Raw genomic sequence first — 14618 nt, 5'->3', positions numbered from 1 at the left:
TTCTACACATTGATAACTTGGGCATCAGCTGTGTGTTCAGGCAGGGGTGTTTTGGGGGGCCAGGAGGGTTAGGTGGCGATGCACACCTTTTCACAGGCGTAGAGTGGCCCGGTCGTCACTCGGGACTGAAAGGGGATCGCGTTACGTGTTTGCATTAGCGCTTCCTGTCTGTTCCCTGTCTCGGCCTTTGTGTCCTTGCTTGGATAGTAGTCATTGACAATATGCAAGCCTTTATATTAAGCAAAGACAATTGCATTATTTTTCTGATTATCGAGGGGCAACTACTGTAAGTAAGTCCTACTACTTTTTCGGGCAGTGTTATCAGTTGCTAATCAAAACAACAGCTCTCTGGCAGCTCTGTGTGCCATTCAAGAGGATATTAAGTCTGTTCCCCTTTTGTTCCTTACCAGTTTAACAAAACAAAAAAACAAAGATACACTGGAAAAACATTCCAAAAATGAAAGAGATGCATCTAAATTATTTTGGTTGGGGTTGGTTTGGCTAGCTATAGATTTCAATGGTCCTCAGCTGGGTTCGATTAAACCCTTGGGGTTTCGGAAGGCATTCTCAGGTTCAGTGGAACCTCTCGTGCATAGGTGAAGGCACACGTGTCTTTACGAGAGAACAAAATAGTAAAAGCACATTAAAATTGATCCTGAAATGCACAAGAAGCCCAATACAGCGATTTACCAAGTAATACATACTGTATTAGGTTTATGTGAGTGTTTGTTAATCACGCCAATGAAAAATGCATACACATTTCTCTTTTTGACAAAAAGTAGAGCGTTTGTGTCTCAAGGCATCTATTGAGCTGCAAGCACTCGGCCGGAGTCAAGTCAGCGTCTCCAATCTGTAGCCCCACCCTGTGTCGCATCGCCTGGGGCGGGCACCCATGGGGGGAGGAGGGGTCCACAAAGCAACACTTAAAAGTGTCCCGCAGCCTCGTGAGGGGGATCATTAGCCCACCTAAACAAACTTCTAATTATGTTAAAAAAACACTCTACTGCATTTGCACAAGAAGCATCACAGTTTGTAATGGTGAACCCTGTTCATGGAGTTCCAAAGTAAGGATGTAATGTTTCAAAGATGCTACAATGCAGTTTAATATTATTTTTGTCTGTTTTTTACATGTTCCTGAAAGAATTTGCCAAAACACATGCAATACCTTTAGGATATACCGCTCCAATTAGAAAATGTTTTGATACATTTTTGTGATGTTGAAAAAGTTGAAAATGTTGAAAGATACAGTCTGGTTACATGCACCCTAGATTTTCAAAGCAAAATATGAATTTCAGGCTCAATATGTTTTTTATTATATCGCTACAATAAGTACATTTTGCACAGATGGATATACGTATACCACAACTTGGTTTCTGTTTATTTTTTTCATTCATATTCAAAATACTTGCCCAACCCCTTAAAGCAAAGAACAATAGGGGATAAGCCTGAAAAATGCGATCAATGAACAAAATATCAAAAACGGTTATTGAAACAAGCTTTTTTCTTTAGGAGAGACGTTTTTTCAAAAGAAAATTTTATATTCAAACTGCAAAAGTCCTTTCAGGAAACTGGCATAAAATAAGGGTGTATTATACATATTTTCAAATAAAAATATATCTCCCACAAGAAGATAATTTTGCCTATTTCATATAGTATCCTAGTATATTTTTAGTGAAGAAAAAAATCCCCTAAAATGAACAAAACTGCCTGCCCTTTGTCATTTCAGACATTTTTGCTCATTTTAAGTATTTCTAGAAATGTTGCTAACAGTATGCTAAATGAAAAATATCCTGTATTAGAAACGAGCATATCTATCTGCCAGTGTCACAAAATTATTTTTTGCAGTGTAATGACATAAAACATCCGGCAATTACCATTTTACTATTTCCACCGTGTTAATTAACGCGTCATGGACTTTGTTAGCAGTTATCAGTAGAGCAGAGTACAGTAGAGTATAGTAGAATAGAATTCCCTCATAGTCATGGTTAACAACATAGTGAATATTGTTTGCAACAAGATTAGACATGGTACTCCATAGTAAACGCATAACCGAGCAAAACAGAAAAGTAAGATAAAAAGATGTCAGGATATGTAGGGAAAATATTTACAGGATGGTGTTTGGAACCTGACCTGAGTTGTAACAATAGTGAAATGATAAATAGTGCATTGTAACAATAGTGCATCAAAAAGTCTTGGAATAACATTTAGCAGCAACAAAATACTGATGAATAATAATGAATACCTGTCTTATCAATTAACATATACATAGACTTTTTTGTACAGTCACCTATACACTGCTCAACCCCCATTCTTTTTCATGTTATTTGTGAATATCCCCTAAATATTTCTAATCGGAAAAACTGTTGCTCTTAGGTCTAAATGTACAACTTCATCACCCCAACTTTGCAGTTTTCCATCCCTCCCATTGGGAAAAAAATATTTTAGAAGCAGCAACCTAGTCTTCCTGAAAAGGGGGCGTAAACTCAGGTAGCTCACAGGTAAACCTTACACCCCTCCCTCCGTGAACCCCCCATTATACCACCTAGTCGGTATTTAAGAACCCGCCCATGGATTCCGTAGGAGCTTCTTCTTATTCTCCTTCTCATCTTCCCGGTTGACTTTGCCAACTCAGCATCCTCATCTACCTTCCCGACCACCGCTAACCACCGATTCGGCGTATTTTGCGCTCAGTGTCGAGTCAAAATTTTTCAGGGGGGAATCCTGGAGCCGGTGGAGCAAACAGCAGCCGCCCTGCTCAATCTCAGTGCCAACATGTTGTACTTGGAGACGGGCACCAGTACGCCCTACAGCGAGGTAAGCCCATTCCGGTTTCAGGGCCTCCAATCGAGACCGCAGTGTCGGATCTCTACCCTTTTAGACTAGGCCCAACTGTAGATTTGTTAGAATTTCAGTTAACCGAAGCGATATTTTATTTTATTTTGTCGTTGGATTTTCCAGACAAAACAAATCTTTACATTAGCATATGTGGTACGTCAACACCTGGATGTTCAGGCAAAACGGCGCACCTTCAAATTATGACGACTAAAATTTTGTTTTGAGGCGGCCGGAGGAGGTTTTTTCTAATGTGGGTGATAATTGATCATATAGTTGATCTTTCCCCCCCCCCCCCAGAATCAGTTCAAAACACTTTTAGGTCAAAATCCAGAAAACTATGTGGTCTGTTCTGTTTTTATTCTTCTCTTGTTATAGAATGGACTTGAAGAGCCCTTTTTATTGCATTTTTTATGTTTCTCTACTCTTTATTGTCACTTAAAAACAGTATTCAGTTAGTAAGCAATTCACTTTTTTATATAAATCATTTGAATTTATTTTTGTTTTTCTTTTTACTGTAAAAAAATCTCTTACACTCTATATTGCTTGTCATTTTGTAACTATTGTTTTAGAGCAAAGGAAAGTTTGTTATTCATGAAATCAATGATTTGAGGGTGGGATTTTTACAAGTTGCAATTGATGTTGGTTAGTTATTTACTTTTCTGATGGACAATCACAAGTTGCATATTTTTATTTTGTTTTCCTCAATCATTTTGCAACAAACATCACTTCACAAAATGAACACCTCAACCAAAAAAGAAAAAGGGGATGACAGGTTGAAGCCAAAGACTTTCAAGAGACCCGTTCCCAAAATAACTTTGGCTTCATTTTAACAAATTATCATATCTTATAACAAATGTATTTGTCCATTTAGAAATGACCACAATGTTTGAATTAGAATATACACTGTTCATACATTTGGGGGTCACCCAGACAAATTTTCTTCTTGTCCGCCTTTTTTTTAATCATATGAGTTGCAAAATAAATAGAAAGTATAGTTGAAAAATTGAGGTTAGAAATAATGAATTTTATTTGAAGAAATAATTTCATCCTTCAAACTTTGATTTTGTCAAAGAATGGACATTTCTAAGTGACCCCAAACGTTTGAACTCTAGTGTATATTTTACATTTTCTGAGTTGTTTTTTCCCCCATCCCCCTGCGGACTCTCTAACAACAATACAATGTGTAAAACTTGAAACAAATAGGCAAACTTTGTAATAGAATTGGACGAGAACCAAACGAGTGAGTGTTAGATGTCATTCCCTAACTCAAGCAAGTTAAAATGACTTGACTCCATGTAGTAGCTGCTTTGGGCTTGTGTTTGCAAACTACCACTGTATTATTTTTCATCTTGTTTTCTTTGGGCTTACTACTGAGGAATGCGAACCACACCTTTAAAAGACTGGATTTTTCCCCTTGCGGCTTCCATATGTAAAACGTGATTTATTTGGTGTATTGGGGCGAGGCACACCTGTGCACGGAAAACCCGCCAGAAATTGTGATTGGTCGGCTGTGATTGATTTGAACATGAGCATCTCTTGTGCTTTTGAAAGCCAGTTAAGTTGCTTTTAAAGTGTTTCCCGTACTGTTTTTTGTTCTCCTACCCACACCGAAGTATTGTCGTCGCGTCAGCGAGTCCTTTCGGTCTTTGGTGCAAGTGTGAGGTTCAGGTCTCAGATGACAACACAGAGATAGTTTTATTTTCAAGGTGCATGACATGGAGTCCATTGCACTTAATGCAGAAGTGGGAAATGTCCAAATGAATAGTTTTGTAGAATGTTATAACAGGTCCAGATTATAGATGCAGGGTGTCCCAAGAGTGTCGGCTATCCATACTTTGACTTTAAATAACCTTTTTTTTTCCAGAATTTATTTTTTGGAGTCAGAATGGTTTGAAAAACATTCTGGAAATGTGAAAATAAAGCTGAAGTGCAAAGACGTGTCCTGGCAACAAGAGCACAGCTTCTGCCATTCTTACTCAGAAGTCTAATCCGAAATAGAAAACAAAGTTTATTTGCTTTTTAATATCAAAGTGTTTTTAATAACACAATGTTCACATTTGTTATTTTAAAACTGTAATTTAACGTTTAACTATTATGTTATTAGTGTCTTAGTCCAAAATAACCCTTTAAAACTTTGACTTTCCGTTAAACTTGCATAACTTAAGTCTTAAATAATCTTTAAAGTGTCTGCAATACATAACACAGCGACATCTAGTGGTCAAATAATACAAACTGTCCTTCAACTAGTAATTTCAATTATAACATCCATCCATCCCCCGTGTTTGAATGCTAAATGTACTAAAAAATTGATTGCACTGCTGGGCTAAGCTAAGGAAGTAATCATGGTTCACAGATCCCTTAACCGCATCTTACGTTCCAGGATTTGGAGTAGGCCTGTTTTATTCACATCGTACAATACGCATTGCATCACTTGTCGCTTTCATATTTCTGTCAAAAAACAAACTTTGCTTTGTATATCTAAATTATTTATGTATTTATTTTGATTGTTTGAACCTTATGGTACTGGTTTTAATTGTATTTTCCTTATTTATCATTGTTTTCCCCAGCTAAACAAAGTAAATGTCCACAATGTTGTTCTCAATGACAATAAGGACAAAGCTAATTCTAATTTTCATGTTTTCTGAATGGTTAATCAAGTGCGTGCTTTCCACACGTGTTTGTAGTTTTCTCAAATAATTATAGTAACAACAATTGTAACATTATTTATAACATTATACAAATAACAATAATAATAATACTAATAGTAATAATGATGATAATATTAGTAATAATGATAATAATACAGAGCGTAAAACCACTGTGTAGTCATGTAAAAGAATGCGTTTTTAAATGACAACAATTGATTTTAATTGAGCGCAACAAGGTTTCTTCGTTTTCCTCATGTTGAGGTTTTTTGAGTTTTTCCTTGCCCTCATGTTGGTTCCAGATCAGGGGATGGTGTAACAACAGTCTGAAAAGAATAGTCTGTGTAATAACCTGTGAAGCCCTTTGAGACTCTTTGTGATTAAGGGCTATACAAATAAAAATTACTTGACTTGACTTAACACTTTGTCGATAAGGTAATAGTCATCCTGATCGTGTACATGTATTCTAGACCTTTTAGAAAAGGCCCCAAAAATCATTTTTAACATTACACAGGCATTTCTTTCTATTTGGTTACCGGAAATGACTTATATATTATGTTTTAATTTTCCTTTATTTTTGTCTTCCTGCTCTATTTCCGCTACAAAACAATATGATGACCTTCTACGGTTGTATGTAGCATTTTGCAGGTGTGTGCGGTCACAGTCTTGCAACCTGTTGTTAAGCAAAGCGGGTGGCAGGGGCCGGGGTCTTGGTGGTGAGGTTAAGTGGTGTCCAGCTCAATCCCATTGCAGAGCAGCGGGGGGTTGTGTTGCAAAGGCCCCCCAACAAACAATCCTCTGCCACCCGAGCCCTCTTGGAAGCGGACAATGCGTCCGTCCGGGGCTGGTAATTGTTGTAATGGCGTGTTGATGTTGATACAATCAGCTGCTGCTTAAGGTGCCGAGAGACCCCATTCCCTCACAAAAAAATCCACCCCCAAACGGAAGACCTCTTGTAGTCTGCTTGAGCAGTGGTTCTCAACTGGTCTGACTTGAGCAGCCAGGATTTTATCCTAATGGCAAGCTACGACCCGAACAAAATTAAATTTTCAAATTTGTCAAATAAAAGAATTTTGCAGTTTAAAGCGGCAAAAGTAGTATATATTCACTTTTTTTTAAAAATGACCAGCAGAAGTAAAACCCTTTCAAGTAGCGTATTTACTCAAATACGTACCTGTCAACCTCCACTGCTCCATGCCCAAACTGTCGTATTTTCCCTTACAAAATACAAAATAATCTTTCTCAATATTTCTTTTTTCAAACGTGTTTATTTATGTAGTTTAACATGTTATATTGTACATGTGTTTCGATATATCATATATATTGTCAATTAACATTTTGTTGTGAGATACTGAGTTGCTCGACATGAATGAGGTTTATTATAAAAAAAGTTCAAAAATGAAGTCGCTTGGACGTTTACTGTAGAAGGAAAAAATACATGCAAATATAATTAGGTAGAATAATACACTTTCTTATTCAAATTATTAATTCATTTTCTGCATTAAATTATTGTTGGTAATATACCGATTAAAGTGATGACCACAAACCTGTCTTTTTTTACTTTCTCATTCTATACTTCCTTTTTTTCTTAACTTCTTTATACAACATAATAATTCGTTATATAATGCATCAAAGCAAGTGAGCCGTTTGAGAGCCAGCTCTCTTTAATGAGTTGAGCCAAAAAAGCCGGTTCTCTAAAAAGAGACGGACTTCATTTTACTACACAACTGCCACATGAAATCCGATGCTTTTTAAGACCACATGTATTTCAAATTTATACGTTACCCCGAAAACTGCTTCAAAATAGCCATATGATAAAAGACGTTCATACCCAAAATATAAAACAATTGTGTACCTAAACAACGATGATTTTTTAGATGATAAATATTAGTATACTGGTATAAAGCGAGTAAACATAACCATTTACTGGACCTTTAAGCAGTGCTTCAATGGAAGAAACTCATGAAATACTTGCATACTTCGCAATCATTTCCTTACCCGACTCAATCCTTCTTTTCATTCTGTCTCACTAACTATCTTGGTATCCATTACTATGAACAGAAAAGGGAAATAAAACAAACAAAACCACAACAAATTAAATGTGGTCCCTTGACTTGACTTGACTATTGGGGCAGCACCATTTGACATTAAAGGAAGAAGAGCTCAGCGTCACCCTCCATTTTTACTTCTAGGCATTTTTAGCAAAGGCCTGCGATCCACCAGATGAGAAACACTGAGCTAGGGCAACCTTTTCTGTGCCACTGATTAGTTTAATGTCTGACAATATTCTCACGGCCCTGCCCAATAATAACATTAAAAGTAACAAAAACAACAACATTAACAATAACAATAATAAGCCTAAATGCACTTTGCAGATCATCCAGATCACTAGGGATGTGGATGAAATAGGAAAAGGCATTTGATTTCATCTCATCATCAAACTATTTTTAATCGCGGTACCAGATAGGAATGTGAGAGGATGCAGAAAACAGAAATTCGTCCTGAAAGCCGCAAAAAATGCAAAAAAAAACACACCAAGGGAAACAATTTGGTGTATCTGTGATGAATCGGACTTTAGTATTGTCTTTATAGATTGTCAATAAATGATTTTAATTAATACCCAACATATTCAACAACGGGGTACCGTGACAAAAAAAAGTGTAATGATGAGCCAAAATCTAAAGCCTTTTCCTAGGTCATCTAACATCAGTGGATGGCAACCACCAGGTTGCAGACCGGTACCGGGCCATTCGTTGTTGGGTTCCAGGCCACACAGAAAAATAAATACAGAAGTTTGTGTATTTTATTTGGCTAACAATTAAATGAAAAATTGGGTGAGCGTTACTCGGAGGTTTTAAAGTTGTATACCACCGCTACTGCCATTGCTGATATAATTTGCTCAGCTTTGCATGCAGCGGGTATCGAACCCGAATTGCATCAGTAAGAGCACACAGTCTTAGCTGCATACTCACTAGGATCGTATTTGTCAAAGCAAAAGGCATTGGGTTTTATCTCGTCATCACACTATTTTACTCACTGTAACACATTAAACAATGTTGCTTTGGCTGAACTCTTTCCCATTATACTCCATTACGTTGTATTAACGTTGTAATGGAGCATTATAAGAAAGCGTTAGGCCAAAGCAATACAAGGTGGTTCTGTGGGCAAAGATATTGTTATGATGAGATCAAATCTAATGCCTTTACCGATGTCTTTTAGTCCCATCGTGTTTGCACAGTGAAATTTAGCGTATCATTATTATCATTATCATCGTTATTCTTAGTTGTATTATTATTAGTCAGGGCCGTGAAACAGACATGAAACAGGTTAGTGGCACAGCAAAGGTTGCTGACCATTGGTCTACATCCTTTAGTGGTTTAGTGGTTAGCATTCACTTCTCTCACCGCCATGATCCAGGTACGATTCAAATGAGGTCAGTGATATTTTCCGACTAATCGGTCATTGCGCAAATACGGTAATATACTACAGTAAAACTGCATGTTATACATAAACATATACATTATGAGCAAAAGGTAAGGCGACTTTTTTCTTTCTGTGCGGCCCGATATCAACCACCGGTCCACGGCCCGGTGGTTGGGTACCCCTGAGAGAGGGTGTGATGTGCAATCCCGTGTTGTGTTTGCTTCTAATAAGTCTCTCCTCCTAGTTGGCCTCAACCAAAAAGGCTACAGGCGGACTTGGCGACCTTTTGAGAGGGTGAAAAAACAGCACCTGTCAGGGATGTTGATTTGCATTCCCATAGTCTTTGGAATGTTCCGGAGGCGCTTATTAAACGGCCATTATGGCTAAGTCACATCAAGAAGCTTTTGGGTTTTTTAATCAAAGGCGCTATCCTGACTTCCAGTCAATTAAACAGCAAATCTTTGATGACTGGGTGTTTTTTCCCCCCAAGTGACTGGAATCCTGATGTCTTTTCTTTCTTCCCACTGATATTTGATCGTTATTGCGTGTCTTTTCCGCGTCATGGTAGTGCCCCTACCCATCCATGCTACCTGATGAGGCGGTGATGTCACTCATTCGGGGAAAAGTTGGAATTGTGCAAGAATGATTCCTGGCTTTTGTGGAAATACAGTAATCCCTCGCTGTACCGCGGTTTCCTTTTTCACGGTCTCGTTACTTTGCAGATTTTCATTGGGAATTCTGTTCTGCATTCTGCCTGGCTAAACAGTCGCTGCGCCCCTTTTTTGCCTGTGTCTGCTTTTGCGTCAATAATGTTGCAGTCTAAGCTGCACACATACAGTACGTAAAACAGCTTGATGAACCTACATTTTGTACCTAAAAAACCTTTTTCAAGTTTCTTTAAAAACCATCATGTCAACAAAATGCTTTCAGAGGAACCTGCTTTCTATCGCCAACAAAGTTGGACTTCTTAACACGCTAAAGCGGGGGTTAATAACCAGGGTTGGGTAGGGTTACTTTAACTTCATTACTTTCAATTACTTTTGGATTACTCCAATACCAAATATGCTAATAAAAGACAAAAGAAACTAAATATGAATAAAATTACTAAATTTTGTGTAGGCTTTGGGAGTAACGGAATACATGGAACTGCAAAATTGATGTTGGCAAGCTGTTTGGATTTATTTTCATTTTGTTTCTGTCGCATTTTATGTTAGTTTTGCCGGAGATCAAAGAGATCAAAGCCAGGAGAGAAAGCTTACCACTTGTTGTGAGTCATCATTTTATTCATATTTAGTTTCTTTTGTCTTTTATTAGCATATTTGGTATTGGAGTAATCCAAAAGTAATTGATTGTAATCAAGTTAAAGTAAACCTACCCAACCCTGTTAATAACAGGGGGCTCTGGAGACGCATGCGGCTGGTTGGCGCTCCAAAGTGGCTCCCTGGGGCTTTTTCAAAAATGTTTGATAATAAAAAAATAAACCTGAAACATGCATTGTCAACGTTTTCCAATCAATATAGACATAAGCTTTTATCTTTCCAGCTTTAACATATAGGTTTATCTATTAGCCCAAATGGCTCATTCAACATTTTGGGTTACCAACACCTTTGCTAAAGGAATGCGAAAGCAGTTTTCCACAATGTCCAAACGATGGTGACAAAACATCATGGGAAATTAAGTGGAAGGGTTCATTCATAATTAATTTTTAATTATTTCTTAATACGGCCTGCCAAACAAAACTGGCATAAACATACTGATGATATAACATCACATGTATGACTTAAGTGCTTAATTTGATTATTTTTAGGCCAAATTGAGATTTTTGCCTCAATCGGGTTCCCAATAGATCTATATATTTATAAATTATACAATGACAGAAGAGACATTTTTATTATAGTAATTTTCTTTTCACGCCACATTTTGTTCCTCCACATGATGGTGACAAAATATCTTCAAAGTAAAGTGGATCGTGTCTTTTATCAATTCAGTACAGTAATCCCTCATTTTTTAAGGGGACTGCATTCCCAAAACGTCCCATGATAGTCAAAATCTGTGACGTAGGAACCATTATTTATTTATCTATTATCTTGTTTATTTGTTAATTTATTTCTTTATTTGATACTCAAGAACAAACCCATGTTTTAGCTTAAGTATTTGTTTACAAATAAAATGACTGTACTTTACAAACGTTTTTCATTTTTTTATTTTATTTACAAATAACTTCTGTCATGTCAAACTATATTTTTAAAAATGATCTAGCCACTTTATCGCACAACTGAATGGATTAAGGTCACGCTCCACTTTACATTATACTTTGCTGCCATCATGTAATGGAAAACGGCATTTAACTTCTGGTTCTGTCCGACAGAAACCATATATTTTTCCATTATCAAACATTTTTGAAAAAGCGCAAGGGAGCCATTCGAGAGCTCCAAAGAGCCGCATTTGGATCCAGAGCATGTTTAGCAAGTGAAGATGTGCATTTTTGTTGGCAATAGAAAGTATCTCCCTTAGCAGTTTGAACCTGTTTCGGTCCATGAGAGAAACTTGAAAATTAAAATGATTCGAGCACATGAGATGTAGGTTCCTCAAGCCGTTTTTTTTGTTTGTAGCAACATCATTGCAGATGATTAGAAAAGGGGGGGGGACCCCGCGAAAAGCAAGGGATTACTGTACAGTCAACAATCGTGGCTGCCTCATTTCTCGTTCCATTTGTTTCCATTGTTAATGATAACTTTAGCTAACAAAGATCTTTCTTGAAGAGGGGAGCAAAGTCAACACCTGCATGGTCTGCTCCATTGTGTCCCTCCAGACCCTTTTAGATATTTCCGGAGCTTAGAGGGGGCCTCATCGGGCTTTTGACCCGCATCCCGCCCGCACTGGGATGACCTGCATACGGCGGCGTACCTCGTACGTGTTTATGTGTGTGTGCGTCAAAGCCGAGTTTCATAAGGTGCCGCTAACACCTGGCCGGTCAGGATTTGGGGAGGGAGTCGAGTGGGGTGAGACAGCTGTGGTCATTCCAGGAGAGGCTGGAAATAAACCCACGACAGATTGATGGCTGTCCCGGAATGCGGCGCTTATAAACGGAACGGAATGACTGCTTTTGAAGGCGGATCTCTTTTGGATCTTTTATCTCCTGGAAAGCACCAATGGGTTTTAGCACATTAGCCATTAGCGTCCGATGTTGTTAATCGCTGTTTGGTTTTGATGTTCAACTGGTTTTTCCGGGCTCAGAACTACATTTATGTTTATTTTCAAATGCACAGGTGTTACATAATATTTCTGTATCTAATAAAAAGTGTGAAAACGCTCAAGGTTGATTTTGCGATACTCAGGGGTATGGTTAGGGTAAAATCTAAAAAGTAATAAAAAATACACAGATTATATAAACAATATAAACATATATTTGTAAAATAACACTCATGAGTCAAGACATTTGCATTTATTTGACAGAACATGTCATGTTTATTTGTATAGCCCTTAATCACAAAGAGTCTCAAAGGGCTGCACAGATCAAGGACTATTGCAAACTACAGACTATTATGACACCATCCCCTCATCTTAAACCTACATGACCTTTAGAACGGGTTGGACTTTCTTAACTGAAGGCTTCTCTCTCTGTTCTCCTTGCAAGTTCAAACTCTATTGATGTCTTCTCTCGCTATTTTTTAGCGTCTACTAAAGTTTAAACATATCAATGGGCCTTACCTAGAGAGTTGTCTCAATTGTCAATCATCCTACTGTAAAAAGACACCCAAAAAACAACAACAAAAACTAAAAAAAGATGGGCAGAAAAATGTGAGGCACTCACTTTGTAGTCTTCTTTGTGTTTTTTAGCACTCATTTTCGGTTACAGTGGCATGTTGTGGTCAAATAAAACACACTGTCTCTTTATTATGTTCAACTTTTCAGGATTTTGTCCATTTTTGTGACTGTTTTTTGTGGTCTAATGTCACTGGACCAGTGCGAGCAAAGCTACAGCTAATTCTGCAGTTTTGCTAACCAAACAAGCATTGCTAAAAATATATCTTTATATTCAACTGTACTAGTACAGTAGCATGGAAAGCATACATTGGTTTTGTTTGATATCCAATAATATCATATATAGTCATATGTATAACATAACATCCATCTTGCGATACAGCTGCAAAGCTATCGATATTATAAAAGTCCGTACTCGCTCTGGCCACCGCCTCTTTGACCTCTTGTCTTCTGGTAGGCATTACAGGTTACTTAATATAAGGACTAACAGGCTCAGAGACAGTTTCTTTTCTAGGGCCATTACCACCCTAGTTATACATGACCTTATCTCTTTCTCTCTCTCTTTCTCTCTATCCATCCATCCATCCATCCATCCATTATCCGTACCGCTTATCGTCAGTAGGGTCGCAGGGGTGGTGGAGCCCATCCCAGCCATCTTCGGGCAGTGGGCAGGGGACAACCTGAACTGCTTGCCAGCCAGTCGCAGGGCACACAGGGACAGACAATTCGCTCGCTCATTCACACCTAGGAACAATTTGGACCGGCCAATGAACCTGACATGCATGTTTTTGGAATGCGGGAGGAAACCAGAGTACCCGGAGGAAACCCTTGCAAGCACGGGGAGAACATGCAAACTCCACACAGGATGATCGATCTCATGACCTCAGAACGGTGCCACACACGTGCTAACAACTGCGCCGCCGTGCTGCCATATATAGATATATTGAGAGAGAGAGAGATTAATAGATAGATGGAGAGAGAGAGAGAGAGAGAGAGAGAGAGAGAGAGAGAAGGTCATGTATAACTAGGCCAGACCCTAAGCACTACCTTGTAAATACTTTTGCCTTTCTATCCTGACAGTCTTTTATCTTATTTTTCTCTTTAGAGACTTTATTACATGTTTACCCTAGAGTGCCATGCCTAATTTTATTGCCCAATTGTTTCTCAACGTCGATATTAATGATAACAAAGACTTTTCTATTCTATTCTATTTCTTACCCAATTTTCCAATGAACAAAGACTGACAAATGTTTTTTCCCATTTCTAATCCTCTAGTCCCAGTACACCAACCTGGGCCTCTTGAACAGCATGGACCAGAACATGCAGAATGGAGGTTCTACATCCACCAGCCCATACAACCCGGAGCACACCCAAAACGGCGTTGCGGCACCGTCGCCCTATGCCCAACCCAGCTCCACCTTCGACGCCCTGTCGCCCTCGCCCGCCATCCCGTCCAACACTGACTATGCCGGGCCGCACACCTTCGACGTGTCCTTCCAGCAGTCCAGCACGGCCAAGTCGGCGACCTGGACGGTAAGGCGAAAACATTTTCTTGGTGTGGCCTTTTTTATATGAGGACTCAATAGAAAATAATTACATGTTGTCAGCAATTGTCCGACACATGCTTTAGAGTTCATACATCAAAATGGTAGACATTAGAGGTATAATAGGGCTTAAATAATCCAGCCCGACCCAACCCTGCCCGCAGAAATAACAGCCCGAACCAGCCCGACTAATTAACCTGATTTGAGGGACTGAGCCCATAACAAACCTATCTATCCATCTATCTATCTATCCATCTATCCATCTATCCATCTATCTACCTTGGTCATATCCCTCAAGAGGGGTGACCGACAGCAAGGCAAACACATACAATAACAAAGAACATAAAAGGTTTCCCTTTTAAAAATAGTAAAAAAAAACACACACAAAAATTTTTGGACCATGGCC

General features: G+C 38.5%; 1 protein-coding gene across 2 annotated transcripts in view; it reads left to right on the top strand.

Moving 5' to 3' along the window:
* Positions 1–2607: 2607 nt before the first annotated feature.
* The window catches only part of LOC148355488 (tumor protein 63-like), a 48689-nt gene continuing 36678 nt past the window's right edge, over positions 2608–14618 (top strand). For both annotated transcript variants that reach the window (XM_088349359.1, XM_088349357.1), the window contains exons 1-2: positions 2608–2814; positions 13944–14201. In XM_088349359.1, coding sequence (XP_088205485.1) covers positions 2773–2814; positions 13944–14201 — 300 coding nt within the window. In that variant the 5' untranslated portion in view covers positions 2608–2772. The remainder of the gene's footprint in view (positions 2815–13943; positions 14202–14618) is intronic.

This window comes from Urocampus carinirostris, chromosome 12 (assembly GCF_059441175.1).
Source record: "Urocampus carinirostris isolate Australia breed hairy pipefish chromosome 12, RoL_Ucar_1.0, whole genome shotgun sequence".
Classification (NCBI taxonomy): domain Eukaryota; kingdom Metazoa; phylum Chordata; class Actinopteri; order Syngnathiformes; family Syngnathidae; genus Urocampus; species Urocampus carinirostris.
The sequence above is the reverse complement of the archived record's forward strand: the minus strand, read 5'-3'. Positions and strand labels throughout refer to the sequence as shown.